At 42.4% G+C, this 26915-nt stretch overlaps 1 protein-coding gene across 6 annotated transcripts in view; it reads left to right on the forward strand.

Annotated features, from left to right (window-relative positions):
• SEC16B (SEC16 homolog B, endoplasmic reticulum export factor) overlaps positions 1-26338 on the forward strand; it is a 169219-nt gene extending 142881 nt beyond the window's left edge. For all 6 annotated transcript variants that reach the window (XM_083157257.1, XM_083157258.1, XM_083157255.1 and 3 more), the window contains one exon: positions 25929-26338. In XM_083157257.1, coding sequence (XP_083013383.1) covers positions 25929-26006 — 78 coding nt within the window. In that variant the 3' untranslated portion in view covers positions 26007-26338. The remainder of the gene's footprint in view (positions 1-25928) is intronic.
• The last annotated feature ends 577 nt before the right edge of the window (positions 26339-26915 follow it).

A 26915-nucleotide genomic window follows, 5' to 3' on the forward strand; every position in this document is an offset into this window, starting at 1 on the left:
CGACTGGTAAAATAGCGTCAGTGTCCTTTACTGCAACTGTTTTTTATTTACCATGTACTTGTCCTAACTTGTATTTGTACTGTCAGTCAATGTTTTCTTCTATTTTTGCTCATCTATTTATTGCCAGGCGCTGCGGAACACTTGTGGTACCATATAAGTAAACGATAATAATAATAGGTGCCAGGAGAAAATATATGTGCCATAAAAAATGGTAGTTAGGGGCCATACGTAAAGATGGATAGGTAGCAGAAGCAAAAAAAGATAGGTGACAGGAGTATTGATAATTAATTATTTGCCAGGAGTAAAGGTAGTATTTGCCATTATTAAAGATATGTCATGCAAACAGCCATGTTGTATCATGACTAAATAATTATGGAAAGTAGTATATATATCTGTAAACTATGGGCTTGGGGGGAGATTCTCTAAAAATCTCTGCCCCCCTTCGCAACCCATCGCAATTATAATTATCGCATATGTTCTAACATATGCGATAATTATAGCAAAGGACAGCTCTTGCGTTAAGAGCTGTCCTTTGCGGTGAGAGTCGCCGGGTCCCAGCAGGTCCCGGCTGCTCCCCCCTCCCTCCCACACCCGGCGCTGCTGCTGCACCGGGCACAGGTGAGGGGGGAGGGGGCGATGCGGGGCGGCGGGGGTCCATGTGGGGTGGTGGGGGGTTGTTGCGGGGTGGCGGTGGGATGCGGTAGAAGCCCATTGGCTTCTTTGGGGCAGATTTTTCTGGCGATGCCACCCGCCGCGGTAACCGGCGGGGGATGCTTACAGCATCCCAAAATGTGGTAAAAACCCTGATAGCTGGATTTTTACCGCATTTTTAGCTTAGAGAATCTCGCCCTTGGTTTGAAAGTGCCTTTAAGGCAACATTACCCCTATTATTTTAATGTGTGAAATTAAAGAGTAAATTGTAATGTTTTCCTTTTCTCTCGATACTGAATAAAATTTCTGCTCATAGTGTTTCAGTTTCATACTTGCTTATTCTCCTGGAACATCTGGGAGGATCCTGAATCTCAAGGGGAGCTCCAGGATGCATGGAAAAGTCTCACGTCCCTCAGAGGATGCCCATGGCTGTCCAGCACTTCCACTTTCAGAAGGAAGTGGTTAGTCCTGGCAGCAGATGGTGCAATTCGGTAATCGCAGCATTGTATAGTGGACAATGGGGCCACAATGAGTGGTTGCACCAGCAAACCTCCACCCTGCCCTGCCGAGCTGACTGCTGTCTCTCAGAGGAGGCAGACTAGAGGTCGGCCACTATGGTCTGTGTTCTACACTCAGCTACAGCAGACGTTTTAGGGCTGAACCATAATTGTGACAATTGATGAATTCATTCAGCACCTGTGAAATCACAGCGAGGGTACTTCTTGGTTAATATACATACTGTAGGTAGTGGTTCATAGCAGTTTGAGACTGAACTGTCTCTTGAATATTGTTTCAGAACACAAAATACGTACGCGGGCACCAGGTGCACTTGCTGCTGTATTTAAAGTTCTGTTAAAGTCCACCCCACTGAAGTCACTGATGGGTATATAAGCTGCCTTGTTAGCATCTGCTGCGACAGTACTTTTATCTGTTTACAGCTGTGCGATTTGATGCTGTTACCTCTCCAATTGAGCGCCACTCTTGTCATTTAAAGACAGTTCTTTAGAATTTCCTACTTTATCCCCGTACTATGAACCGTTTGCCCATCCTTGATCTTGCCAAAACTTTGAAAAGTTCAGCTTTGAATGACACACAACGCTGCTCTGCTTGGGTTCCTTATTAAGCCACAAATCATATTCCAGCACCTTGCTTTGGGATTTCAAACTGCTGGAGGGCAGAACAGTAAATTATTTGAAGAATGGGAATTCTACACTTCCCAATGAATTTTATATTATACAATAAATCATACAAGTTGATGTAGCAATATACTGTAAATTGAAAAAAAAAAACAATAGGTTACTGTATTTCCATGTTTTGATTTAAGGTATTAGTTTGGATTAGCCTCTTTGTCATGTTCCCTTGTAATGAAATCCAATCTTGGTTAATTTACATGTTTATGTGATTTATTAATTATCTAAGTATTTTTGGCTTCAAAGAGTGCTTTGTTTGCATCCACACAATAGATGATAAGTCATGTACAGATAAAACCTTACATTATTTGTCTTATGCAGAGCACGGAGAACAAGAGATAGAATTAAGAAATGTGCTGCTTATGTGTTGTCTGCAGTATTGCAACTAATCATGTTTAAAATGACGGCTGATGGCTGATATGAGGAATGGGTAAATTGGGATTATCCCTGTCTTCTGGATTTACTAATACCGGCATATCCTCCATTGATGTAGGGAATCAGACTTCTGTGGAGCACATCACCCAGGTGGACACAGATCACTTGCTGAATTAATTTTAAAGACATACAAACAACAATATTGACTAAAGGCCCATACACACTGGGCGACTTTGATCTGAAAACCGCTCAAAACAGCATGTTTGAGTGGCTTTCAGCTCAAAGTTGCCCAGTATGTATGGCCCGGCGATGAGCGGTGAGCGCTGCTGCGCGCTCCTGCATCATCGCTGGGAAAGCCACTCATCTGCTGGTAATTGCAGCAGATGAGCAGCTTTGAGGATGGCTTTGCATAGCTCTGCGCAAATCGATTCTGAAAGCAAAGGTCCCTTGCTTGTTTAATGGACTGTAGTGGTTAAGTTCCAGATGACCAAAGGGAAGCAGAGGTATTGCAAACAAGTAAGCTTTATTTCCAGCTGACAGGCATAACCACTGTAATAGCTTCTTACAAAGGATACCATCAACAGTTCAAATAAAACAGCTCAGCTTACTTGAAGGTAGCATACTTGCCTACCTGACCCTCTCCATGAGGGAGGAAATGCTCTGTTCCTGGACTTCCCAGGTAATGTATGATTGCCATCACCCCCGGGTGACATCCGAACGCATCCAGCCACCTTCCCTCAGTGACTTCCACAATACACCAGCCCTCCGGACACCCCAAACCCCCACACAGACTTTGCACCTTGTAATTAGGGAGACGCATACCCAATTAGAGGCATTGCAACAGTACCTGGGTATATCCTTAAATACAAAGGCTTTTCCCCTTAGTGAACTATCATTTTCAATGTTAACCCTTACAGTGCACAATCCCATATAATATTTTTGGTTTGGTTTTTGTGTTCATTCCAATTTATTTATTTTTATTTACCAGTTTTTTCCACATAAATCTTTTACAAATAAGGTACCATCAGCACCACTGTGAACAGACACAGATCGTGCCTTACCACACCTAGCTCCAGTAGCATTGCTAGGATACTTATTTGTAACATTTATTTGTAACACCATATTTAAGACCGGCATTGTGACCCAAATAAAAGTATCTTAAATACACTGCAAGAATCATTTAGTATTAATTTGCATTGCACATAATTAGTATACAAACATCTCAGAGCGCAGGTCTCTACACACCTGTTTATATTGATGACTACAGGAGACTAGCCCTCTCCCAGAGACCAGCAGCTATAACAGAAAACCCCTTTGAGGTGAGCGCTATACCAACCTTTACTATATTTGTTAATAAACAGCAGCGGTACAGGTTGAGTATCCCTTATCCGAAATGCTCTGGACCACGAGCATTTCGGATAAGGGATTTTTACGTTTTTGGGATTTATTTATTTTAACCTACTTACCTGGTCCCCCTGATGGTCCCACGGCATCCACGGAGGCCTTCGGGATCTTCTTCAGTGGTCCCAGAGGTGCATTATGCGAGTTTGCAGGTGCGCCGGTGACGCTGAAGAAGATCCTGAAGGCCACTGTGGAGAAAAAAAAAAAAAAATCTGAGATATTCTAAAAAAAAACAACTTTTTTTTAATACCTTGGATAAGAGATCTCTAGATATGGGAGACTCTACCTGTAGTATGTAAAACAAAACGCAAGTTAATTCAAAGGCAGGCTACTCTCTATATCATGCTGTGGAGTAAATTCGTCCAGTTGCCCGGAGGCAAGATATATATTGTCTCCCCCCACACACACACACACACACACACAACCCTATATAACCTTATATAAAATAATATATTTATGTTCTAGAAAGATAGAGAACACATATATATTTCAGAACTCAGCCACAGAAGCAATATTCTGATTTAAACTTCCAGGGGGAGGAGATTTGCCCCCTTGGGAACAGGAGCCCAGCGGCAGATGACTCCATTGCTTCCCAGAGTTCTGCCTCTGGAATCACCGCCTCACTAAGAGGCATACCAGTGTCAAACTGTTCATTAGGAATGTGAAAATAACTTACCTTACTAGGACTCTCCTCAAGATTTGTAATTTCTGATAATGCCAGTAATATCGTGAGAGCATTACAACTGGGTTAATTTGAACATGTCCCATGTTTTGTGCACACAATCAACTTGTTGGTACAGAATTTTATTTTTAAATGAAAAGGGCCTAAAGGAGATAGTGTCAGTGGCCCAGAATTTGGAACATTTTCAGCATTCAGCAACAACATAGATATAGGGTATGAGCAGTTTGCCATGTGACTAACTGAAGCAAGATGTAGGAACTAGGTGGATTTCTACTCTTTATAGGCTAGCACATGGAGGACAGCAGAAAGCCATCCAAGTGTACACAACACTCCATGATCTAACGAAAGGAGGGGGGATTTCGTTTCGGTGAACAATGCTTTTCATTTTATGGATTGTACTGAAACCATTTGAAGTAGAAACCTATGAAATCAGATTAGACGCTGCCAGCTTGAGTCAGGTGATTCCCTTAATTAGAATAAGGGAAATGCAGCTCAAGAAACTGAAGGAAGAGATGAAACAAAGTTATTCCACTAAGTATGTTGATCTTGTAGGTCAAAGTCATTATTCACTTCGGCAGGACCAAAGGGTTGCCAGTATCTTGAATTTGGATCACTACATTTTGAGAACCCATACAGTTGTTAAGAGATGCAAAGAGCATGTTGGTAGCTCCAGTGGCACATTACATGACTTTGTCTCCTACTTCAGTTATTACTGCAAATGCTGCTGCCAGAAAAACACTTACTGTACGTTTACCAAGATACCCACTGATGATGAGTATGAGTCCACTCAGCACACCAGAGTTACACAACATTTTGATTCAGGTTAGGTCTCAAAGAATTGCCACACATTAGTGACACTTCCACCATGATTCATTTCCATATGGTAATTATCCATAGAATTGTTGAAGATTATCTAAATGCCATTGTGCAAATTTGAAATTAGCATGTCACAGTGCCTTTGAGTACTGGGAAGAAAAAAAAGGCAAGTTGGAGCCCTTTGTAAAAACTATTTATGCTTTTTTTTAACCAACAACAGTGTTAGATTCATTACGCTCATTAATAACTTGTTTTGTGGTGGCCCAAATAAATCAAGCACTTCAGGCACAAAAGTTAAAGTCCCTGTCATTGAAGTGCTTGGTTTGTTATACGGCATGATCTTTTCAATATCCAACATAATGGTGTGTGGGAGGGCCCAAGGACCATATTTCAAAGATGTGCAATAAACTGCTGTGTGTTTGTGCCGCTGCTCTGTCACTTAGCAACCAGACAGCTTGTTGCAGCCTTTGTCCAGTATTGGTGAAAACAATATTATGAGCTGTGAGGTGGCAGCGTTGACTGGAAAGTAATATTATTTGGGTTATTTACACTTACACATTTATGAACAATAACAAGCTCACATTACACATTTTAGCCATTTTTAGCAATTAAAAAAATACAGATTCAAAACCGAAACATCTGAGGGTGGTTTTGTAAAATTAGAAGCAAACTACAAAATGAATACAGGATGAGTACATATTATGCCAATCACATATGCATACAATAGATAAAATGAGAAATGTTGCTCTTGATGGGATCAACCCACTTAATACAGTACCTGAGTAAACTGGTGCAAGGGTTCAGTTACTATAGAACTGATATGCAATGAATTGTGCTTTGCAATGGAAAACATTAGAACAAGCATATACAGCATGTATTGTGTGTCACATAGGCATGTATTTCACATACACTATAGTATATGCCTCTATAGGAAAAGTTCATTCACAGAGAACAAATATGTAATATGATTTAGGTTCATGGAGGGTTTAATTCTTTTTTCATATGTATTAAATGCTGAATAATACATCTCATGCAGCTATTATAATGATCATAAATTATCTAGCATGAACACATATTCAATAAAATCTCCAATAAAGTGATAATACATTAGAAATACATTCATGTGATGTTAACATTCCATTCGGTTTTCACCTGTATCTCAGTTTAATATCTTCCAGACTGATGAAGTATACTGGGCTTGTCTGGAAAGGGATAATAGAGGTCGTATGAAAAAAAGTATAATATTCACCATTTAAGTTACAGCAAAGACTCAGAGGCTGATGTAGAGTTTGCATAAGTGGATTTTTTTTCTGCACACAGAAATTCTTTCATACAGTATGTATCCATAAGTTGATTTAATTGCATTTAGTGCTTCTGCCTACTTATGCTTAGAGCACAGGGGAGGTAAAGACATATAAGTGATAGATGACTACAGTTATAGTATGTTCATGTAATTGTATCTCTTGAGAAAGCTCAACTCCTATTACCCAGAGCCAGAGTCGTAACTACACCTTTGTGGGCCGGGGTCCCATAGCAAAATTTTATTTCACCCAAATAAGGACGTGGGGGGGGGGGGGGGGGTCAGAATAGCAAAGGGGATGGGTATGAAACAGTGGAAGGTATATTAGGTATAAGCACAGGACAATAGGCACAGCACAGGGCAAAAGGGGCAGGACCATAGAGACAGGATAGGACATTGGACATAAGCTCAGGACAATAGGGAGAGGACAATAAGGACAGAACAATAGGGACAGGAAAATAGAGACAGGACAGGACATTATTATATTCATAAGAAAAGAACAATAGGGACAGTACAGGAAAATAGGGATGACAAGGGATAGGACAGGGCAATAGAGACAGGAGGGGACATTAGGAACAAGCACAGGAAATAGGGACAGGACATCACTACTCACCGAGCATGTATTCACCTTCAATGAATGGACCCAGGCCTCGCTGGGATTGGCACTCATACACCAGGGTACAGGCATGGATCTCCTGCTGGAGGGGGGGAGACCCTGGCAAGTGCTGTTTCCCCGTGATAGGTCTCTCTCTCACTCACATGCGCTGGGTGGGTGGAGACAAGACACAGAAGGCGCAGGTAGCATCTACTCCCTGCTTGGTCTCCTCCTCACATGCACAGGGGGGGGGGGAGAGAGAAGGCTCCGGAAAGTGCTGCTCACCGCTGGGTGGGCAGAGACAGGAGGTGAAGGCAGCTGCTGCTCCCCACTTTGTCTACTCGTACATGCGATGGGTGGGGGGTCGGGGTCCCGGCAAGTGCTGCAGTTCCACCGGCAGCAAGTGCTGCAGTTCCCCCGCCAGGTTGCTCTCCCGTTAACATGCGCTGGGTGGGTGGAGAGCCGGAGACAGGGCACAGGAGGCTCAGGCAGGCAGTTGCGTATCCCCCTCACATGCGCTGGGGGGTATAAAAGGAGGCGCCGGCAAGTGTTGTTGCCTGCTGGGTCTCCCCCAGCTCAGCGCCAGTGCAGGGAAAGGCAGGGAGTGCTTGAAGTCCATGGGCCCCCCCAGCCACCGGGCCCCATAGCAGCTGCACCCTCTGCACCCATAGTAGTTCCGCCACTGCCTAGAGCTATTCATTTGCCCACATCTAATGCCCAAGGCTCAGTTGCAGTGAATTGCATCTTCCTATGAACATACGTATTGGGGGCATTTAATCCCTGGGTAGGGCAGACACTTGGGGGAGGGGTGTAGTGATGTAGTGGGACTAGATTGGTTGACTGCTAGAAGAGTATCTACTGGCAACTGCAACTCTGACCCCTATTCAATGCGGCCGGCGAGGGGGTTAAACGGCGGGCATCGTAGAAAACAAGCGATCCTCGCTGTTTAATGGACACTCACCGTATTCAATTTCCCCGGGGGAATTCCCCCAAACAGCGAGGATTGCGTCTAATATTCCCCCTCGCTCCAAAAACAAAGGGCCTTATTTTGGTTCATTCTTTCTGACAAAATCCTTCTTAGATGGGCAAAACCATGTGCACTGCAGGTGGGGCAGATGTTACTTGTGCAGAGAAAATTAGATTTGGGTGGGGTTTTACTTCAAAGTGAGATCTATATTGCAGTGTAAAAATAAAGCGGTCAATATTTTCCCTGCACAGAAACAAAATTACTCACCCAAATCTAATTCTCTCTGCACATGTTACATCTGCCCCCCCCCCCTGCAGTGCACATAGTTTTGTCCATCTAAGAAGGATTTTGTCAGAAAGCTGAACCAAAATAAGGCCCAAAGTGAGGGGACATCGGTGTATGCTGGGGGATCAGTTGAATACTGACTGGGGGAGCAGTGACAGCGAGCAGGCAGCACTGTTCACTGTCACCGCTTGCCCCACGGCATTGAATACACCCTTCTGTGTTTGTGACCAGGTACTGTATGCCTGGAATAGTCACAAATGATGTGACCATGCCAGACAAGTCGGCAATAGAACACAATTGAATTTCACATTGATTAACATTAAAAACTGATATGACTCTCTGAGCCACCAGATGTATTTGTCAGAGCAATATCTTTTAGACAATGAATAATGGGGTTAATTCAGACCCGTTTAGCCAGGGCCAAATTCGGCCCTGTGTACGATGGTGGTGGTGGTGGCATGTGCAAACCCCCTAATGGAATGGGCAGGGGAGGGAGGGGGTGGGCAAGAGGCAGCATCAGGGGAATACCCAGTGTCACATGACATCTGCGTGTGTCCCTTTTTTTCTGTGATTTCAGATGATCGGTGAAGAATGTAATTAAAGTATGTAGACTTCATAAAATATCACTCACCACAAATATATGTGTAGCTCACTCCACTCCAACAGTAGAATGAGTGAGGAGCTGGGGAGTCAGCTATATATAGGGAAGTCATGATGACATCACTTCCTGACCAAAATAAAATTAACTTTATTTAAAACTACTATGTTTAAAACCTATGTGAGACTATAAAACCCTAAAAGGATTCATAATTAGCTTTTAAGGCTAAACAAAAACAGATTGAGGAAAGTGTAAAACAAAAAAATAAATTAAATATAATAGTAGTTGGTCCACATACAGGAAAAATAGAAAAAATAAAGTAAATAGAGGAGGAACTTGATAGGGTATCATTTCAATTATCTATAATGCTCGAGAGATTTATAGGAGCCAAAAGAATGTATTAATAATGTAGAAATTGGTATAATAAATGTAAATATTAAGGTGGAACTCACGCCACCTGCGTTCCACCTACTATCTATACCCTGCCCTGAGTCCGATGATAATGCAGCAGTAGCTGCCTATACTTATAGAAGTGAGGCAGAACGCACGGCCATATTGGCTTGCGTTCCACCCACTAGCCTCACTACCCACAAGCCTCTCCACTCACTATTACCCATAAACGTTGTCCTGGGTACGGAACGCGCATCCAGGGCAGGTAGAACGCAGGGCCATTTTGGCTTGCATTCCACCCGCTATTACCCATGGGAAGGGAGCCCGCAATAGTCAGTGGAATGCACGGCCATGGTGGCGTGCGTTCCACCAAAATGTCTTGAAGACGGGCTTGGCGGGAAATGGCGTAGGCATTGAGCAGTAAAGTTTTGTAACTTTTGACACTAGACCCGGAGTGACGCTTGTCTATTATTTATTTTACACCCCCACTCTTCTCTCTCTCCCCCCCCCCCATCTGTCCTGGGTGCGTGCACTCGGTGAACATTTTGTTCGCCGTGGGTGCACGCACTCTGCGTATGCTCATGCGCAGAAATGTGCACCGCGCAAACATCGAACCCTGTGCAAACGCAGGGCGGCAACGAACGGGCCTGAATAAGGTCCATACTGTATATACGTAGCTATCTATATAAATATAGATACATACAGTACACACACATACAGTATATGTATATATAATTTGACAACACAGGGCCCCCCTGTCTTAAGTGTCATGGCCCCCAGAAGGCTGCATATAGGGCCTTATTCTTGTTCACTCTTTCTGACAAAATCCTTCTCAGATGGGAAAAACCATGTGCACTGCAGGGGGGCAGATGTAAAATGTGCAGAGAGAATTAGATTTGGGTGAGTTATTTTGTTTCTGTGCAGGGTAAATACTGGCTGCTTTATTGTTACACTGCAATATAGATCTCACTTTGAAGTAAAACCCCACCCAAATCTAATTCTCTCTGCACAAGTTACATCTGCCCCACCTGCAGTGCACATGGTTTTGTCCATTTAAGAAGTATTTTGTCAGAGAGAGTAAACTAGAATAAGGCCCTATGTGTGTAAAATTGCAAGAACTGTCCGAAAAAAAGGGGCTTGTATGCCACCCTGAATCAGGACCAGTATGCCCTGAATGATCTGTTTTCATAACCAGTACAATTCTATAAAGTACATCTTACATTGTATTGCAGGGCATCAAAAACATTTTCTGTAGTATAAAAATAACATAATCAAAATAATAGCAGAAAATTGTACTCTTAGCTTAGTTCTGTTCAATTTCTGCGCAGGAGAATTATATAACAAGTACACAAATACTGGAAATATGATAACGAAATTGTGCATTTTCCCTGTAATAACCTGCACTGCAAAAATTTGTCAGGACTGCTGAGCATTCATATCAGTAAAATGATCTCGCATATACACAGATGGCTCTCTGCATATACACAAATGAATCTGCTTTTACACATGATTTTTCTGCATACACACAAATGGATCCCTGCATACTGTATACTGTACACGTGAATCTCTGTGTATACACAAATGGATCTCTACATATACACAAATGGATTTTGGCATATACACAATTTTGCAATCAGTACATGCTTTATACTTTTTTTGACATCATCACAAAATGTTAGAATAGTGGAAAACCGTCTCTAGTGGTCTAGCGTTCTTACCTGTTCCCGATGGCAACAGTGTTTTCTGTAGCTTATAGATCTGGGCATCACCAGGGGTGAATTTAGGGGCCAGGCCGCCCCTAGGCACAACATTTTTGTCCGCCTCCCCCATATATATGTATACCTACACACATGTATATAATATATATACGCGTGTGCTCGTCACTTTCCACTCTGCCTGCCCCGGCCATGCACATAATAAAAGAGTCAGCCTGGCGGCTGCTGCCCATGACAGGTGCCGCCCCTAGGCCTGTGCCTCTCGAGCCTAGTGACTATCCTGGCCCTGGGCGTCACATAAGGAGCAGTTCCTTCTATGCCTAATCTTTACCTCTGCCCCCGCAGTTTAACCCTAACCCTCACACTAGTGTCTAACCCTTTCTCTCCCATCCTGCAGCCCAACTATAATATTGACATTCTGAGTATGTTGGGATATCACATGCTGACATTTTGAGGATGTTGACACATTGCCTGTTAACACTATCGACTTTATAACTATTGAAATTGTGGCGTCTACAGTTATTTCCTTGCGGGTATAGTCTATTACAAGTAGCATGTGTCCATTTCATTATTCAGTGTCCCAAAATTATGCAATTTACTGTACAGTTTATTTGTAACATTAAAATCACATACCATTTCTTTGGGCCTTCCCATAAAGAACTGTACCAAAATCTGACATTGGGGGGGGGGGGGGGGGGGGTATTCAATTAGTTCATTTTTTTCGGATAGCCCCCCAAAAACCCGGAACTAATTTAATGTTTAGCTATTCAATTGTGGCTGTTTTTTCATCCATGTCTTTTCATAATTTTTGGGAGGCAAAAAGACATTGGTGAAAAATGCCTCAAAAAGCAGCTAAAACTGCCACAATTTTGCCCTGAAAGTGGCGAAAACAAGCTAGTCAGCGGCTAATTCATCGATCCAGGTGTGTTTTTCCCCACAGTTGAATAGCAAAGCTGTTAGGGGGCAAGGGTGCAGGTGGAGGGGGGATAGGAGGAGGGAGAGGACTACTTTGTCCATTCTCTTTACTGCTGCCTCATGTCCTGCCCATCCCTGCCATGCTCACTTCTTGCCTCAGGTCTCCTTGCCTGCATCTTATGTCACCTGTCTGTCTCCCCCTCCCTCTAGATTGTAAGCTCCTTAGAGCAGGGCCCTCCTCCCTCCTGTTCTCACATCACTCTTCTTGCCTTTCAATCACAGCTCACCTACAATCTATACCTGCATCTCTTCTCATCTCAGCTGTATTGTGTACCAAGATTTGTGCTGTTAATTGTGCTCTGTTTTTGTTTTTCTGATATGTCTAGCTCTGTATACCCTGTACTGTTATAATGTGTTCTATATGTACGGTGCTGCGTACCACTTGTGGCGCCTTATAAATAAAAATTATAATAATAATAATAATAATAATAATAATAATAATATTAATAATAGTTTGCCCATAGAATCGGATATAAGTGCCGAATTAACTAATTGAATACCCCCCCCCCCCCAGTTTGTGTTACTATATACGGTAATATCTTGTCTTACTTAACATTTGATGTACTGTCTGCCTGATCCATTACTCTCCTCGGAAAAACGTGCATTAGAGAAAAGAGTCAGAACTAACTGTTAACATATTTTCATCAAATACTAATTTTGTGAATGAGTTCTTTAGATTGTGATGCATTAATTATTGTCTTGCAAATCAAACCAGATCGTTTTTCTACTTTAAAAAAAGTACATTTAAATATTTTTTCCCTGCATATGGATCAAAATATTGTATTTTAATTGCATTCTCTCTTTTTTAAAATTTGTCAGACATTTTCACATCCGCAAATCTGTTAGTTCTCAAGTAATTGACAGAATATGATGATTCTTACTTATTATAGAACCACAAGCTGGGCAAATGTATTCCAGTTTCTTACCTTACTAAGGTGCAAAAAGTATCTTTAATCACTTGGTACCCATTTCAGAGCATTCGAAAGACAATAAATGATGATTTTATATGAGAATCAAAAATGTGCAGCGATAGCAGTATTATAAATGCTAATCAACCCATCACTAGTTGTGCAAACATAATTAAGAAATCAAGAAAAAGCAATCACATTAAATTAATAGAAAAATAATCTTTCAGTGAGCAAGAAAAAATGTGTGGTACGGTGAAGGGGAGGTTTGACTTATCACAACCAATCAGAATGGCCATTAATCACTGGAGAAGGGGTCAAATGTACTTTATATGAACTAATCCACTCCTTTTAGCAGAATATTAGACATTTCTCTAAAATGTAACATACTAATTATAGATACATATTTGTTAATGTCCTTCAAGATCTATGTTTTAGAATAAAAAAATGTATTTTTAGATATGGACATTATTTTTTAAATATATTAATTTGTGTGTCTTAGATATGTAAATAATTAGAATTACATATAGGGCCTGATTCACTAGTAATCGCTCCGCGGCTCGATAGTGCGGTTATGCGCAGTGGCATAATTTTGTATCAGTGCCCGGAGGCAAGATTCATTTTGGTGCCCCCCTACCTTTTATATATTATATATATATATATATATATATATATATATATATATATATATATATATATATATATATATATATATATATATATATATATATAGATACAGAAGTACCAACACACTCGCCATTCCTAGGAATGGGGTGCAAACAGCACCCACATCCCAGGGTGGGGTGCGGTGGCCTGTGACCACACACTCTAGTAAATACAAACACTGGGGACCCAGCACTCACTACAACAAACTAACTCACCTTAACATTCAAATAATCAATAAATAAATAATGGGGTTTTAGTTCATGAATTGATCAATGCATTTAAGCTTGCAGCCCATCGCCAAGGGACCCCATTTCACTGCAAGTCCTACACTAAAAACTGGTTTTCTTGGGAAGCAGGTGCCAGGTTCCCAAGAAAACCAGTTTTTAGTGTAGGACTTGCAGTGAAATGGGGTCCCTTGGCGATGGGCTGCAAGCTTAAATGCATTGATCAATTCATGAACTAAAACCCCATTATTTATTTATTGATTATTTGAATGTTAAGGTGAGTTAGTTTGTTGTAGTGAGTGCTGGGTCCCCAGTGTTTATATATATATATATATATATATATATATATATATATATATATATATATATATAACAGTCCATTAAGCCGGCACCCTCCAGGGACAAATCAAATGCCGTGGTGCACAGCTGAATATAAATGTACAGACCAGTCCAGATCAGCGGCACCCAGCGGGCTTCTTACGGAGGAATAACACAGGACACCAGAAGTGCAAGCTTTCGGGTTTATTCACCCTTCCTCAGGCGGCATACAAATACGAGTACAAATAATCAATACATAGTGCTCACCTTAAATACGCTACCAGTGCAGTGTTGCGCAGCCGTACATCAGTGGACTTCCGGGGTGAGACGTCGGTCACATCCGGGTTACAGCGCGGACAGCGGTTACCATAGCAACCCGATACACTAAATCTTATAACAGTGTTACTAAATAGTACAAAAAACCACAACACCACACCATCAAACAACATTAAAAACATATTACATACGAATCATCGGACAACATACATGGAAATAGTACGTAAGCAGCATATTAATGTGCGTATCATAAATGTTACATCTGTTCAATAAATATACTTTTCAAGAAACAGTACAAGGTAACATTAATAAGTAACAATAGTGCAAAGCATCATACTCAGGGTCAAAAAAACACATTGAGATTCAACTGATCCTTTAAGCTCCGAGGCTTCACTGTGTCTAACATGAATATCCATTTTGACTCTAGACGAAGGAGCTGTTTATGTCTATCCCCTCTTCGCTTACTTAAAGGGACATGGTCAATCATTTTGTGCCTGAAGTTGGCCATGTTATGTTTGGCCTCAAAGAGATGCCTTGCTAGTGGCTGATCCGAGGGTTTACCTTTGAGTGCATAACGAATTGACGTACGGTGCAGGGCCATCCGTTCTTTGAAGGCCCTCACCGTCTTGCCAATGTAGCATAAGCCACAAGGGCATTTAATCATATAGATCACGAAAGAGCTATCACAACCAAGGGGATATCAAATGGAGAATTTTTTCCCTGTATGTGGGTGAAAGAACCACCTTGAGGCAATCATATGTCCACATGTTGTACACCCCATACACTTATGACAGCCAGGACTTCGAAGCTGTACTAAAGGATCAAATTGGGTCATGGGGGTCACATCCATGCATACCAGCCAGTCCCGCAGGTTTTTGACCCTTCTATAGCTAGACATGATTTTAGTGTTTTTTAATTTAGGCAGATCTTTATCACTGGTAACTATAGGCCAAAGTTGTTTTGTTTGTTTGTGTACAGTTCCACTAGCCACATTAAACTCCTGTACCCAATGGATAGTGTTTTTAGTTGTTTTTTTAGCAGATCTTAGAAGTGTCTGTTTACGGTCAATCAAAGCCAATTTGTTTCTGGCAGATTCTAATGTAGTGGTTGAATACCCTCTAGCCAGAAATTTTTTAGACATATCGGACAGTACTTCATCTAGAGTCTCAGGATTGCTGACAATTCTTTTAGCTCGAAGGAACTGAGAGAAAGGTAAACTATTAAGTCTACTGACTGGGTGAAAGCTCTCTGCCCCCCTACCTTATATATATATATATATATATATATATATATATATATATATATATATACATATATATATAAGTTTCCAATAACCGGCACTCCATGCATAATCAGTGATCTTTCGCCCGGTGCCTGTCCCTCCAACAAAGTGGATCTATATAGTGACCAATGCGATGGCACTCGTGGGCTAACTCCAAAAAAGAAAACGCTGACCCTCGGGTGTTAGCAACGTTTCAATGATTTTACTTCATTGTCATCAGACTCAATTTTACATACAAATGCACATACCTTATATACAGCACCACACCACTTGTGAACATGGCACTTCCGGACGCGGGACCTCGCACCCGGCCGGAGCGCAATACATTGACGTCATCACCAGTTGCCCGTTGTCCAGGGAACCAAGATGCGTCTATGTGCGTGATTCAGTCACCTATACCATAAGACAAAAACGAGCATTCACTTAGCGATTTGTACAACAGGAGTGGGCTAATATACATATACAGTTACAAAGAAACGAGCAATAGCATGGAAACAATCACCTGTACATATATTAAAAACACGTTACCCCGAATTGATCATTCAGACCAAACGGGGTTAACGTATTCAATCTCATAATCCACTGACACTCTCTTCTCAACAACACTGTGCCCCGGTCACCACCTCTACTTAAGGGGGGGATGTAATCAATCATCCGATACCGGATTGAAGTTAGACTGTGTCTATGCTCTACAAAGTGGCGAGCAACCGGCTGATCGCTTCCACCTTGCTCCAACGCCAATTTAATGGCAGATCTATGGGCTGTCATTCTTTCATGAAACATCCGTTCCGTTTTCCCAATGTAGGATAATCCACAAGGACATATTATTTGATAAACAATAAATCTCATTTTGCATGTCAAATGGAACCTTATATCATACATTTTGCCCGAATGGGGGTGTTGAAAAGATTTCCCTTTTAGGAGAAAACCACATGTGGTACAACCACAACCAAAACAGCCATTGCTGGCTTGTAAAAAATGTCTACTTATGTTAGGGGGGTGTATTACCTCTGACATGTCAGTTTTGACTATGTAATCTCTCAAATTACGACCCCTTTTGTAACAGGGTAGTAAGCGGGTGTCGGACAATCCCAAACTAGCGTCTGATTTAATTAACGGCCATTGTTTTTTTTACTATGGAATTAATCCGCTTGCTGCGGGGATTGAACACTGTTGGCCACGGGAGCATGGGCTGTTGGGTGTTGACATTACTTCGCTTTTTTAATATATCCCTTCTATCAAGTTTTAGAACACGTTCTTTAGCCTCATTCAATAATGTTGCAGGATACCCCCTCTCTTTGAATTTTTTTGCCATGTCGTCAATTTGTTGACATGCTGTGGCAGGATCACTGTTAATTCTCTGTATCCGCACAAACTGAGAAAAGGGAAGCCCTGCCCTCAATGGGGCTGGATGGAAACTGCTATACAAGAGCAGATTGTTTCTATCTGTATCCTTAGTATATAAGGTAGTAATGACAGATTGGTTGTCTTTGATAATTCTGACATCCAAAAATGTTATCTCCTTTCTGCTCATGTTAAACGTAAATTTTATAGGGCAACTACTTTTGTTGTGTTCCTCAATTAATGTTTTAATATATTTTTTTCCCAAATTGGCAAGCACAGCAAATTATTGCAGCAAAATTTTAGATTTATTTACCCTTCGATATCACCAGCCACTCAGCTCCTAACTATCCCTTTTTAAACCCCGTCTCTAACTTAACAGTCATGAGCTGATTGGCTGGTGATAAAGTACCAGGCACTTTATCGCTTCTCCTCCTTTATCACTGCTTCATACATCTACCCCTCAGCATAGGTCACAGAGGGAGCCGACCACAGAGTTCAGGTCACGGAGCAGGAGTGCTGGTAATGCTGATTGGCGCTCTGCTCTGGGGATCCTCTGAGGCAGAAAGAACACGCAATGGGGAACAATGGAGACAGTGCTCCCTTAAGGCCTGGAGCCAGGCGGCAAATGACTCTGTTGTCTCCCGAACTTCCGCCTCTGGTTCAGCGCATGTATAAGCTAATATATGCATGTGCAAACGCCTTTGGTGACTATTACAGCTGTCAAGGCATTCGCAAAGAGAGGGGTGGGCAGGGGGAGGACAGGGGGCTGGCGCATGGGGAAGCCCAGCATTTCCTGGGTGTGCCCACAAAAATGGTGGGTGTGCCCAGAAAAACACTGGATGTCTCCATAAGAATGCAGGTGGGTGGAAGCCTGCACAGGGCGGGCGGCTGACTTCACATGACATTAGCGCCTGCCACGTTCTCATACATTTCCAAGATAAATGGTCGGCGACCATTGAATGATTTTTCTCCTGTACGCTTACATGCCAATGGATGTGTCCGCATACACTTCCAATCGCATGCTTCAGGGGGGATTAGTGGGGCAGCAGTTGGCAGGCATTCGTTCACCCGGGCCGGCGGCCTTAAGCTGTTTAGCAAGCGGTACTGAATCAGGCCCAGAGTATGTATCATAATAGGATTTTGGCTTGTTACTCACTGACATTGCATTTGCTTATATATACAATATGTATGTTCTCTTTGTTCCATATTCTTGCAGTCAGGTGATTACTTTTGTCACTGGGGGCTGGCTGCACAGATCCAGCTATTTACTATGACTACAGCAAAATGCCAGAGAATTAGGCTGCACTAACCCAATCTCCAGCTTTCCAGACCTGTTTGTATGACCCCGGTGGGTTCTGACATTTCTCTTGTGTTAACCCTTTTGGCTTTGTAGTCCTGTACAAGTTCTGACTATTCTGCTCTTATACCTTATTGGCTTTGGTGTTCCTACTCTGTTACCACACCCTCTTACTATGTTTACCGTCACATTGAGAACCAGCTCAGGGGACACCAGTGACTTGTGTGTGGGTTCAGCAATGCCCAAACATACTTATGGGTCACTAGCAAAAAACACATTTTAGAAGGCTCTCCTATACTACTAGCAGTTCCCACCCATTGTTGCAGAGTAATTATTGATCTTATTTAATAACAATTATTTAATTCAATTATATAGTTTTTTTGTTTCCTATTTTATAGTTCACTCGTCTAACTATTCTATTTTCCCTCTATGGGTTTCCCATGATGGTAAATAGCCTGTGTAAGTCAGGATTCCGACAGGATGGGCTCCTGACTGCCCGGATTCTGATGTCAGAGAAATGACCGTTGGAATCCCGACTGTCGGTGAGTCATCCGGCACCCATTCGCTCATGAACAGAATGGATCCACATACACAATGGCCCTTAGTCAGGTCCGTTCGCACGCGGCCAATGGTTTTTGTTTGCGCATGCATATTACTGCGATCTTTGTGGCTGGAGAGGGGGTAGTGGGACGCCAGGCTGCTCTTTAGCATATGGGAACGCCCAGCATTTCATGAGTGTTCCCATGACAACGCTGGGCGATCTCATGATAATGGGGCCGTGCCGCACATGTGGGGGTCGGTCAGCTGCTCGCCCACTTCCCCCCGATCGTACACGCATATGTAAGTTGCTCAGAGCAACCGTACATATGCGTGCACCATCCACATCTTTCGATGGTCTGTGACCATCAAAAGATGTGGGAGGTTCCACTGACATGCGAATAGATGTTTATTTAAAACATCCATTCACAGCCAGTGTGAAGGAACGTGCCTTACGAATGGTGTGACGACGTCCCACCATTCTCAAGACGGGATCTGGTTCACTCGCAAAAATGCGAATTCGCATCCGAGCAAATGAACCAGAATAACCCCCAAAGTACAGATAATCAGTACTTTGCTACGGACACAGGAACTCCAACTACATCCGAATGAACACCATTGTCATACATTTATGGGGATAGTTATTTGGTATACAGTAAGTGTGACTTAGGGTTATTTGGTTGGTGCACACCAAAGAAAGTTGGTACTCACATCTAGTTTTCATTTATTTTTAGAATGCATTTAATTGCATTGTACTTATAGTACTGTGCTTTAAAATGACAGGTAATATTCAGTGTATAAAAATAACCACTCAGTGAATGCCTCACGCAGATGTACATTGTACAAATGAGACGCTAATTAAGAACCAGCACTGTTTTCAGAAGTCAGGACAGTGGCGTATCAGAAAGTATTTTTAGCAACTGCAAATGATTGTTCCTGTCTGATCTCCGGCCTGATGGGGCTTCACTGCAAGGTCCTAATTGAGTCATCTCTTATAGGATTGCTAATGCTAATACTAAAGTATTTTCAATTGAATTAACTATACACAAGGCATTATGCCTATATTATTCTCATATGGATCTATACAGGGCTTAATGTGATATATTTCATATCTTGCTCAATGCAGTTCTCAAAACCCTTTGTCCTACCTGACACATACCACAGCCTTGTATAATTATACAACTGTGTTCGGGCCAGCTGAGCAGGGAACGCTGCATAGCAAGCCTTCTTGAATCAGGCCCTATATATCTTAGAATCAAAGCATTATCTTGGCTATCTTTATTATTGAATGTATTATTAATAGGGCCTGGGGGATTATAACCACAGCTGCTGCTTCTTCTGGATTTCAATTGTAATAGATTTAAAGAAAGCAAATCTAATAATCAATATGAAACTGTTCATGCAAAACCCAGTTACAGATCTGTTTATATTTTATCCCATGGCTCGTTCCATGAATAAGTAGGTCGTATATAAATATACATTTTACCTAAAACATTCACATATGGGCACCATGCCTCAAAATCTATTTAGCGATTAACGTGAATGTTCCGAGCTATTTATAGCAAAAGCAAATGCTCAATGATCCTTTACCGTGTTGCTCAATTAACCCGTTAATATTTTTTTAAAAGATGTCCCCAAAAGTGACAATTATTTTTAATGATTAGATTTTGTAAGTAATAAACGATTTAACCCTTACCGAGTATAATTGTGTCAACAAATGTATTAATGGGTATTATACTCGTTAAGGATTAAATAGCTCTTTAATTCATTAATTCATTTCATAATCCTTTAACAAATGAACAATTTTGGGGATATTTTTGGAAAAAAATAACTTTGCGCTGCAAAGATTTGTTTTTAGCTATATAGTCAGCCCAGGCAGGTGAGCGATCCTATCATGGAATCCTGTGACAGTCCCTCCCCTGCAGTGACAGTGGCCGGGGGGGGGGGGGGAGAGAAGGGGACTATACAGATTCCTTGGTCCTCCTGAGCCTGCGATGCAGGAAAACTCTCTTCCTGCAGCCTCAGTTGGGAAATCCTTTTGGGATTGGCCCCCTTTCTGAAATGTGTCCAACCATCATTGTCAGCGTGTGTCTCCCGGGGTGTGTAACCCTAATCAGAGGTCACTCCTGAGCTGGACTGTCTCCCTCTTTACTAAATGAACCATTTGAACTCCATTATTGTTAAACAAATCAGCATCAGTAAAGTACAGGATTGAACCATTTCCTCTCCTCCTTTCTAAAGGCCATGGTAGCTTCAGCTCATTTACTTTGAGAGTAGGGCAACTGTTTTCCCATATAACCTCCATACAGTGGTTAAAGTGAGGGGAAACGGGTCGGGACTGAGTTCCACCACCTCTAATGTTAGGGGGAACTCTACCGCAGTCCTGAACAGTAATTCCAACAGAAAAGCCTGTCCCTGCGGCTTCTTCTGGCACCATATGCAAATGGGCGGCCAACGCCCCTCTTCGCCCGATCATACACTTGGGTGTGTGCGCCCGGTGAACACCATGTTCGCCGTGGACGCCTGCACTTGGCGTATGCACATGTGCAGAAATGACCCCGCGCATGCGCATATGCCCACCATCAATGCCCTTGCGAAGATTCTGGTCTGGTGAGCTGCTGGAATGACAGCAACAGATGTGTATAAGCAGCACAACTGTGGACATTATGTGTATAAGGGGCTTAACTGTGTGATTTACTATGAATCAAGGGCACTACATGCGGTGTAATGGGTATATGATTGTGCTACTGTGTCTTGTCATTTTAATTGGAGTGAATTTTCCCATTCTGAGAGGTAGGGCACAAATTCCGTGCACTGGCCTAGGCTCTGCCTAATACTAGGGGGGGGGGGGGCATATAAAGAAAGGTATCTTGGGGGTTATTCTAGTCCATTCTTTCTGACAAAATCCTTCTTAGATGGACAAAACCATGTGCACTGCGGGTGGGGCAGATGTAACTTGTGCAGAGAGAATTAGATTTGGGTGGGGTTTTTCTTCAAAGTGAGATCTATATTGAAGTGTAAAATCATGCAGTCAGTATTTTCCCTGCACAGAAACAAAATAACTCACCCAAATCTAATTCTCTCTGCACATGTTACATCTGCCCCCCTGCAGTGCACATGGTTTTGTCCATCTAAGAAGGATTTTGTCAGAAAGAATGAACTAGAATAAACCCCCTTGAATCCTTGGAACTACCTGTACAAGTGCATATACTTAACGTTTTCGGAACCTTATTTAGCTGATTGACGAGTTCCGCGTTCTGCGTGAGTTCGGTGGGGTGACTTTTACCTGCTTGTTAGGTAGTGAATTTACACAGCCTAGCAAGCAGATCCTAATTACCCCCATGTTTTTTTCCTATTTTGAGAACAAAGTTGTCCTGTTATCAGTTCTGAAATAGGCCTTTAATTCCCCACATTACATCTTATTTCATACTACCTTCTGAAACACACAATCCCCTTACACCTTCATGCTCATCTTCTCCCCACATTTCACTTCTCACCCTCATTTAACTCTCCTTTCAATGTATAATTAACTTAAATAGGGCAGAATGATTGATTTTATCAGGTAATTGAGCTATTCTGACATTCTATTAAGGAAAGATCCTCAACAACAACCAACTTCTCTGGGTTTAGTTGCAATTTGATTATTTACAATAATCGGATGTTATTTTCAAATATAATTTTGAGCCTTATTGTAAAATAGTTTTCTTTCTATATGATTCTGTATTCATATCAGGTCACATGGTTTACCATATAAACATTTGTAATATCAACACCGCAGCATTGATGCTAGAATATCGACATGGCTTAAAATTTTGACAAGCACCATATTGACATTCTTAGAATGATTAGGGTAAGGCTGCTGAGGATATTATGGATTGGCTGAATTGGTGTTTGGCACTAGCATTTGGGGTAAAATGCGCAACTTCTGCTGGTCACATGACCAGCCTGGAAGACACTGCTACCGCAATGAACAGGTAAGTGACTGCAGGGCCCCCACTGACATTAGGTCAACATTCTGTCATAAGAAATGTCATCTGGGTAGACATGGTGTTGGAGTCTTGTTGATGTTCTGGGATGGTTAGCAAATATAACCTGTATATAATGGAGGGGTGCCGGATGTCCTCCCTACAGTAGGGATTCAGTAGACCAACGTCGAAATCTCAACTGTTAAAAGCTTGACAGTTGGAATTCCGACTTACAGTGGCTAGTCTCCCTAATAGGGGTCCACAACGCCCATATAAGGAGAATATAACCTGTGGCAAGCCACCAAGCCCACAAAGGGCTTCTTTGCGCTCGCCCTGCTGTCGGCGTACCGGTGGTCATGATTCCGACTGTCGGACCCCCATACATAGGCGTGCGCAAGGGGGGTGCTGACACCCCCCACATGATTGCAGCACGTCCTAACATGTCGCCGAGAGGGGGGGCGGGTACAGTTTACCCGGACGCCGGGTTATCTGTGTAGTTGCAGTGGCCCATCACTACCCTGCTGGGCCGCTGCTGCCGTCGGCAGCGCTAATCAATAAAGACCTAGAAAATATGTCCTCTGTTGGATCGCCCCCCCCCTTGCGGGCTCGCTGTGCTCGCCACGTGGACACCCACGGGGGGAGAAAGTGTTGGGATTTCGATGTTCGGGATTTTGAACGCCGGGATCCCGACCGCCGGGATTTAAACTGCATTCCGTGTATAAGAAATAGCTGAATTTTATACATTTATTTTGATATGCATCTATGATATCTAAATTTTTTACATATCATGATATATACATCGAGCATAAAAGCCCTGGCATCAAGCATGAAACCCCTAGAAATTACCATGTAGATAAGCAATACTTACAGTATGTTGCATCACATGAAATTGTCAGAACGGTGTGTGGTATTATATGTAATAGGCATTACAGCATGTGGCATAATGTGTAATGGTCATCACGTGTGTCAAATATGGTGTAATGGGCATCACAGCGTGTGGCATAATGTGTAATGGGCATCACGGTGTGAGGCGTAATGTGTAATGGGCATCACGGTGTGAGGCGTAAGGTGTAATGGGCATCAAGGTGTGAGGCGTAATGGGCATCATGGTGTGAGGCGTAACGTGTAAAGGGGCATCACAGAGTGAGGCGTCATGGGCATCACAGTGTGAGGTGCAATATGTAATGGGCATAACAATGGGAAGCGTAATGTTTAATGTGCATCACGGTTGTGAGGCAGCCATTATGGTGTGTGGCATAATGTGTAATGGGCATTACAGTGTGTGGTATAATGTGTAATGGGCATTACAGTGTGTGACATAATGTGTAATGGGCAGTATGGTGTGTGGCATTATGTGTGATGGGCATTATGGTGTGTGGCATTATGTTGAATGGGCATCACGTTGTGTGGCATTAGGTGAAATGGGCATTACAGTGTAAATTGTTGCAGTGTAATGGGCATTATGTGTTGCAGTGTGATGGGCATTATGTGTAATGGACATTACAGTGTAAATTGTTGCAGTGTGCCTTCGGCACACACTTTCCCTGTTTCTAGTATATGTGGGGGGAATGATTCATTCTGAAGTGCAAATACATAAATACAGTAAGTCACTGTTTATTTAGTTTGCATTGATGCCCAGCAGGCTGTGATGGAAACGCCCAGTAGACGGTGATGGACACGCCCCTCCAATGGTGCACCCCCTAATAAAATGGGCTGCGCACGCCTCTACCCCCATACCACAGTCATAATGGAGCACATGCTGTACTGTATAGTGAACAAATACCTCATATTTTGCAATAATCTTTTTTTTTTTTTTTATTTAACTTGGTGTCAACCGACAGTCAGTTTGGTGTACAATACATTAGTTCAGGGTTTAAATCAGGGATGGGGAACCTTTGGCCCTCCAGCTATTGTAGAACTACACATCCCAGCATGCCCTGCTACAGTTTTGCTTTTTTGCAATGCTAAAACTGTCGCAGGGCATGCTGGGATGTGTAGGTCAACAACAGCTGGAGGCCCAAAGGTTCTGCATCCCTGGTTTAAATTATAATGTATTGTCTTCTACTGTATATATGTTATTGGTGTCTGCAAAAAACATATTACGTATGTTTTATTAAAATGTGACTAGAGTTTACAAACCTGGGTGCTTAAAGTAAGTTACGCCTTCTGTTGAATCAGCGCACATGTCTTAAGATTTGTGTTACATCTGTTTAGGACATCACAATGATCCACCCTAAATGATACCATAATGCATTAAAGAATCCATAGTGCAGAGCTTTGCTTACACTGTGCTTGCCAGAATTATTACAGCAGCTTACATAGGATATTCCAATATTGTACAGCTCCCAGGGGCTGGGGATAATACAGTGGCTGCAGGTTTATTACCACTAAGCTCGTGTGTACGGTGGAGGGGAAAACGTTCATTAAAAGAAAAATAAAGCAGATAGAGAATACCCAGTGGTGTGATACATCCAAGTCCATATTATTTCTGCTGTAATGCTCCAAAATTCTAATGGTTAAGATAAAATGCTCAACTTGTCATCATTTTTTTATTGGTAAAATAACATGGTGGAATTCCCCAGTTAAATGACTGTGCTAATCTGCGTTTACACTGATCAGCGATGTTGGAATCAGCAAACACTTTCATGTAATGGGGCAATTTCAGGGCATTTCCTAAGAGATCTGACTTAATTTAATTAGATTGCTTAGAAAATGCCCCTACATTGCTCTGTGTGTAGGAACCATAGCGATGCGCGGCCCCCCACACGGCGATATCACCTGGTGGTTATGATCCAGCATGCTGGATAAATCTAGTTAGATCGTCATGCAGGGCCGGTGTCCTTACCGGAGAACACTGGCCCTGACAGATTGCTCAGCACACATCACTGTGCATTGTTTTATGCTGAGCCAAGGTTGTAACTACCATAGGTGCAAGGGGTGCAACTGCTATGGGGCCCAGAGCTGAAGGGGGCCCATCTTTGCTGTCTAAGTAATATGTTTTACATACATTTATCACCATCAGTTGCTAAATAGGGGGCCCTTACAAATTTTTGCTATGGGGCCCATGAATATGTAGGTACGCCTCTGTGCTGAGCGATCTGAGCTATCTCTATGTGTGTAGGCCCCATTACTGTTATAAATGCAACTTTGATAATTCATCTCTCTCTCCCTTAGTTCTTCCAAGATGCCGGACAAAGTATAAGCAAGCCCAGCCTCCGTGCTCGAGGGCGATACCCGCTGCAGCCCAGATAAACCGCAACCTCAGGAGTTACCACTCAGGGAAGGCCGCCGTGTGGACAACCAAAAAAATGCACCTGAGCTTTGGCTCTCAGCCCCAGTGCTCCGTGTAACATCACTTCTGCTCGCTGTAATAGGTCCTGTCCGAGGCCATGGAATTCTTATAATTTGTTAATCAGAAACTCTTTTTCTTGGAGCGTTTAGAACAAAATGAGCAAGCAAACTGAGTTGTATGTAGAGAGGGGACAGCGAGGAAGAGGTTGGTGAAATAGAGTGCTATAGCCTTGTACAGATAGTTGAGTGCACACTGTGCCATGAATTTTACATTAAAGTTTGAAAGCAATACAGCTGTGCACCCATTCAATTCCTGCTTAATGTTCCTATGCTGCTTTATTATTGCCATTCATCAGGCTTTGGTGTTTGGGCTAATAATTGTATTTTCGAAATTCATGAGTGAGCCCGTCTTTGGGATTATTTGCTACTGACTCACAGCCAGATGTATCAAGCTTCAAAAAGTGATAACATGGAGAGTGATAAACAGCCATCCAATCCGCTCCTAACTGCCCTGTTACAGGCTGAGTTTGAAAAATAACAGGTACTGTAGGAGCAGATTGGCTGGCTGTTTATCACTCTCCATTTTATCACTTTGAAGCTTGATACATCTGGTCCACATACTGTATGGTGGCAAGGTTCCCTGCCTGGAGCTAGACAACACTTTAGTTGACACGGGGGGAGATCTTTCAAACCTTGGAGGTGGATGCTAAAGACCAACACACACTCAGGGGTAGATGTATGAAGCATATGGGCGGAGAAGTGAGCCAGTGGAGAAGTGGCCCATGGCAACCAATCAGCACTGAAGTAACATCTATAATTTGCAAAATATACAATTATACAGAGCAGCTGATTGGTTGCCATGGGCCACTT

This window comes from Crinia signifera, chromosome 8, assembly GCF_055691185.1.
Source record: "Crinia signifera chromosome 8, ASM5569118v1, whole genome shotgun sequence".
NCBI lineage: Eukaryota > Metazoa > Chordata > Amphibia > Anura > Myobatrachidae > Crinia > Crinia signifera.